General features: G+C 46.0%; 1 protein-coding gene across 1 annotated transcript in view; it reads left to right on the forward strand.

Annotated features, from left to right (window-relative positions):
• Nucleotides 1–6,000, forward strand: part of ITGA9 (integrin subunit alpha 9) — a 324,287-nt gene that overhangs the window by 284,029 nt on the left and 34,258 nt on the right. The window contains exons 26-27 of the mRNA XM_077774005.1: nt 3,766–3,891; nt 5,690–5,809. Coding sequence (XP_077630131.1) covers nt 3,766–3,891; nt 5,690–5,809 — 246 coding nt within the window. The remainder of the gene's footprint in view (nt 1–3,765; nt 3,892–5,689; nt 5,810–6,000) is intronic.

Consider the following 6,000-nt stretch of genomic DNA (forward strand, 5'->3'; position numbering starts at 1 on the left):
TCAAGGTAGGAACCGGAAGGTCTGTTCCCCCAGGTCCGCCCGTCCAGCACTGCCCCCCCAGTCCCAGCCTCCCCTGTGCCTGAGAGGCAGGAGATGGTTGTAAGTTCCGGATCTGGCTGGACGGCCTGCTGACTGAGAGACCTCAGGGGGCCATTGCCTCTCAGTTTCTCCATCTGTAAAATGGGGATGGTGATAAAACTCCCCTCCCAGGGCAAGGACCGCACGAGCTCATGTGTGTAGAGCACTCGGAGCCCACGCACAGCAAGGGCTGTACAAGTGTTGGGTGTTACTGTGGCTGTTGCACAGAAACCTACCCAACATAGAAAACCCCTTCCTTCCAGGACCTGGACAGGGACTGAGCTGCTCAGTTCTAGCTGAGGGAGCGTCTGCGACAGGATTAGGTGGCCAGAACCAGACCCATGCAGCACCGAGCAACCTTCAATCTCCCTTTGAAAGAGGACCCCCCCGGAACCTCCCAGAAAAATGTCATTTTCCCCAATTGAAATGATTCCCATGTAACCACAGTCGGGAGCACAACTGGCTGAGATTTTCATTCACCGCAGACTCGGTCTCCACTTCCCTCGTCCCCATCCCACTGGGGCAGATCAGAGTCACGTGGGACCACGTCACACGTGTCGGCACCCTGTGCGCGGGCTGCCCAGGACCGCAGGAGAAGTTGCGGCGGGAAGCTCCGAGCCCTTTCTGCGCCGCCAGCCCCCAGTGCGGCTCCGGCCGCTGCCCACCCGCTTGCCCTGCCGTTCCCAGCTTGCTGCCACTGGGGGCTGTTCCCGCGCTTCCTCCCCCCGCCTGGAGACCGGAAGCACCAATCTGCAGAGCCAGGAGGGACGCTGCCTCCATCCCTGATTTGGCCAGGCCCCGGGTCATCTCAGCAGAGGTGTGTGCTCCCCAGGGCTGCAGAAGGACCATTTTCCCAGTCACCTTTTGGCGAATGTCCACCCGAGAAGACAAACAGGCTGAGGATGCTTCAGAACGAGAAACGAGTGGAATTAAGAACATGAACAAATCCTCAGATGCTCAGTGAACGAAATGTGTTCTGCTCATCCACAGTGAGCCCTGTGTGCCTGAATAGAGGGCAACCCCAAATAACACGGTCCCCTGCTTCCCTAATGGGGCACAGCCAACACTTCCTTGGCCAGCTTAACAGGAACCAGAAATGGGGTTGCCTTGGAGGTAGGGGGTGGGACTGGACTGGAAAGGGGCCGGAGGGAACATTCTGGAATGAGAGACAGATTGTACCTTCACTGGATTGGTGGTGATGTGGGTGATTTCATTTGTCAGACTTCATCAAACTACACCCTAGAGATCTGTGCATGTTAGTGAATATAAATTTTACTTCAATAAAAGAAGTTAGAAACACGAATTAAATAATATTGACTTATAACATTTAACCTAACTATGCAGTTGCATACTTAAAATTATGTAAGAATAATATATTAATTTGCATGCTGTTTCCCATTCACACATCTCACAAAATGGCTTCACACACATGTACATCCTTTGAGATCAGTATATATTGCAACAAAGCCACTTTTTTTAAAAAAATTAAGTGTTTATTTTTGGGAAAGAGAGAGTGCATGTGTGTGCATGAGCACAGGGAGGGGCAGAGAGAGAGAGGACGAGAGAATTCCAAGCGGGCTGTGTACCATCAGTACAGACCCCAGTGTGGGGCTCCCACTCACAAACCATGAGATCATGACCTGAGCCCAAACCAAGAGTCGGATGCTTAACCAACTAAGCCACCCAGGTGTCCCTTAAAGACTTTATTTTTAAGTAATCTCTACACCCAACATGGGGCTCAGAACTCATGACCCCGAGATCAAGAGTTGCAGATTGCATGTTCTGCAGAGTGAGCCAGCCAGGTGCCCAGGAAATGCAGTACCTTTTAAATCCAAGATGCTCACTGAAATTTCATTGCAAAACGCAAATGCTCATCTGCATAACATTGCAGCAGTTGTTCTCATTTGTCTTGTGATTATTCGTGATCCTCACTAGGTAAGGACCTGTGTTTTGCTTTCTAAAAGGGGCTTTAAAATAGTTGTCAGAGTTTGCCAATCTGTGTTAAATCTCATTGCCTTCTTCTCATTAATTCCTTCTAGTGACCTCTAAAAACAGCCCAAACCAGCATTGATTGAGACTGAGTCGCTGATGTATCTTCCCAGATTCTGTGGTTCAAATAAAGTAATTGAGACAGTACCAGATAATAAGAGATTCTTAAAGAATAAGTCCTAAACTATGAGAGATTCGTCAAGGCAGCACTCTCTCTTCTATTAATTAATATGAGGAAATAGACCTTCATCTTATTTGTTTTCAGACATATATAGTAAATCCTGGCATATCTGTTTAGACCAAAGATAAAATTGAGATCAATGCAGCAAATTTGAGGGTCTTATTTTATAGTTTGTTATTAAAAGATTAGCACTGTTGGCTTAAGTTAGAAGTTTCTTTATGTAAAAATTTTGAGTTTTGCTCCCTACCGTGAATGGGAAGTTGAAACATTCTTTTTTTCTTTTTTAATGTTTGAGTGGGGGAGGGGCAGGGCTAGAGGGAGAGAGAATCTCAAGCAGGCTCAGCCTGTCAGCACCAGAGCGCAACGTGGGGCTTAAACCCACAAACCATGAGGTCGTGACCTGAGCCAAAATCAAGAGCCGGGTGCTCAAACGACTGAGCCACCCAGACGCCCCTGAAAAAACATTCTTGAATAAGTTCAAACACACTATATTTCCCTCAAGAGCATTAAAAATAAGAGTTTGATTTAAATAGATGTTCTGGTTGGAACAGTCCTCGATTATGGATTACTAATTACAAATTTCACAACTCGACCGTAAGTTGTGTCCAATCTTCAGCGATCTGCAGGGTTATGTAATGACATATATAAAGAAGTCTTTGTTTTCATCAACATATCCTCAATTTCCGCCTCAAAAATATGTTGTTCTTAAAGAAACCAACATGGAAGACTTGCACTGTTGTTTCGGTTCGTTGTTTTTAATGTCGCTGTCGCTCAGCACGTTGCTCCTGCCGTCGGAAGGGGGAGCAGGGAACTCACCACAAGCTTACGGGCATCTAGGCTCCTGCGCGGCTCCGCGTGGTAGCTGCCCAACCGTGTTGTTGTTGTTGTTGTTGTTGTTGTTGTTTGTTTGGTAGCAGAACTCTGGCTTTAAATGACATTATAGGTGGCTGATACCCTAGTTGGAGCAGAGAATGGGGCCCAGAGAAGCTCTGCTGGGTGCCTCTTCTCCTCTCTAGGGGATGACTGAGGGGGTTTTATAGCACCCTCGGTGTTCCCTGGAACACAGTTTGAAAATCTCTGGCAGTAGACCATGCGTGAAGGCTTGGTCTTAGAAGACCTGGGCTCAAACCTAGCTTCCAGACTCTGTGGTTGTTGGCAAGGACGTACTGGAGCCTCATTCTCCTCCTGCAGACAAAGGGCATGAACACTCGTCTCCAAGACTAGCTACCAGGATGCGCATAATGTGCTTCGGGAGCATGAAGTATAAGGTTTATTTTGTTCCTTAAGTCTTGCCGTCTCCTAGTCCCATTTCATTTGCATGGTGCGCGCTGTCTCATCTCCGGCATTTCAGGACAGGATTCTCTGGTTCATGCTACTACTTCTGCCCCTTAGCTCTGCGGCCACGTTGTCCTCTGGAGAACGGTCGAGGGGCAAGACCTGACCTGGCAATAAGGGATTCCAGGCTCATAATTCATCCTTGGGATGGACCCCTGTAACTGATTTCTTTTCACTTTCAGGTGGGCCAAGAGAAGGGAAACTGTTCTTTCACAAAAAACCCAACCCCCTGCGTCATCCCTCAAGAGCAAGAAAATATCTTCCATACGATATTTGCCTTTTTCACAAAGTCTGGAAGAAAAGTCTTGGTAAGAATTTGTTCACTGGTTGGGTTCGCATGGGTGGTCCTCACTAGGAAGGCGAGCGTGAGATAGCGAGGCTAGTTTTCTGTTTGGCATTTCTTATTTCCCAGATCTGGTTTTAATCAATTGACGTCTAAAGTCGCAATGACTGTGGTCAACTGCTATTTTTCAGCCTGAGGTTTCAATCAAAGTGTTAGATTTACATTCCAAATTCCATTGCCTGGCAAAGGGAAAATCTTTGCAACCCACCAAGCACAGAGGAAAACATCTCTCCAGCTAGGATGACCAAGAATGATGGCTGTACAGCCACTTGGGGAAACTCCTGGGCAGCCTCCTCTAAAACTAAACCTCTCTGTATCCTGCGGCCCGGTGCTTCCATTCCGAGGTGTTCCCCCAAGAGAAATGAGTATTTATGGCCCCTAAAGACATGGTAGAGAAGGTTTACAGCAATCTTCTTAGAGCTAAAAGCTGGGAACAGTCCAGATCCCCATCGACAGGAGAATGGGTAAACCATTGAGGTGTAGCCACACACGCGGGAATATTACAGAGCCATGAAAAATACTGCCCCGTGCAGCAACGTGAATGAATTTCACAGACATAATAATGCCTGAAAGAAGCTGGAGCCAGAGCGCACACAGTGTCATATTTCACTTATATGAAGTTCGGAAAGAGCAAGACTAGCAATAGTAATGGAGGTCAGTCAGGACAGTGGCTGCCTTTGAAGGGATGTCACCAGGAGAGGGCACGAAGGAGCTTGCTTGAGTGCCAGAATTATTCTACACCTTGATCTGGGTATAAACATGAAAACCACATCACGATATATTCCATCTACTATTTGTAAATTATAACTCCATTTTTTTTTTTAAGTGAAGGTATTTCACTTAAAGGGAAGTTGTGTGCTTTCCTAAAACCTTCTTTCCCCATGTATTTGGTTAGATCTCTTTAGCTCCTTATTTCAGGATGGGCACATCTCACTTTTCTTTCTCTTTTTTCCTAAAAAAGAAAAAAATAGGACCAAACGATTGCCACTTGCAGTATGGGTTGTTTTGGTTTTTTGTTGTTTTGTTTTGTTTTTAACCCACCTAATGCTGATGATACAACTATTTTGAAAAGCCCTTAGAGTTATTAGGTACAGTGATACGCAGTTGTGTGACAGACACAAGTCTGTATGTGGCTGACAGTTTTACCCCACCTGTGAAACGTCATGCGTGTCCCTATGCACATTTTGGATTTTTCCATATAAAAGAGAAGAATTCCTCTCTTGTAACTTAAACTTGGAATTTAGCCTTCTACTGGTGATTCACGTACTTTCTTAGTAAAATGTGCTTTTCTTTCCTCCCGTGTTTTCTGGAGTCGCATGACTTCTCAGCCCTCTCATCTGCTCTACCTGGGAAAGGGGCAGCAAAGTGTGCTTGCCACTGCGCAGGCAGAAATGACATCATGTAGGAAATGCATCCTGTGTTCAGAACTCCTAAGAAGAATGCTTTTGGAATATGTAAATGTGTTTCTTTTTGAAAACAGTGACCTATCCGTGTGAAATACATGGTATTGGTAGTGTAAACCAGTAGTGGGTGGGCCTTTTCCCGTTGAAGTTTCCCATTCCCTTGACGTGAAAGCGCCTTCTGGCACATTCTGGGGCAGGAAACCCCTCCATTGCCCTCTGGTGGCCGGAAGGAGTGATTGCAATCTGCCTGTGGAATTCCTCTGCCTGGGGTTGTTTTAGTCTCCAGTCTCCTCCATAAACTGCTGTGCGTTTGTCTTTGTTCTTAATACCATTTGAAAGTTCTCTGATTTTTCTTCTCAGGACTGTGAAAAACCAGGAATTTCTTGCCTAACAATGCACTGTAACCTCAGCGCGCTTGCTAAAGAAGAAAGTCGTACCATAGACATCTACATGCTGCTGAACACAGAAATACTGAAGAAGGTAATACTCTGCCGGTTCATGTAAAAGCATTGGACACTGTGTACACTGTCTGTTAGCTAACTCAACAATCCATTATATTTTAAAAAAAGAAAACAGTTTTATTTAGCCACGAAAAAAGAAACAAGAAGAAAAGCATCGGAGTAAGTTTTCTCATGAAACACTGCCTGCCCCTTTTAAAACTCTTCCGGCCA

The sequence above is a fragment of the Crocuta crocuta genome, unplaced genomic scaffold, assembly GCF_008692635.1.
Source record: "Crocuta crocuta isolate KB4526 unplaced genomic scaffold, BGI_CrCroc_1.0 scaffold541, whole genome shotgun sequence".
NCBI lineage: Eukaryota > Metazoa > Chordata > Mammalia > Carnivora > Hyaenidae > Crocuta > Crocuta crocuta.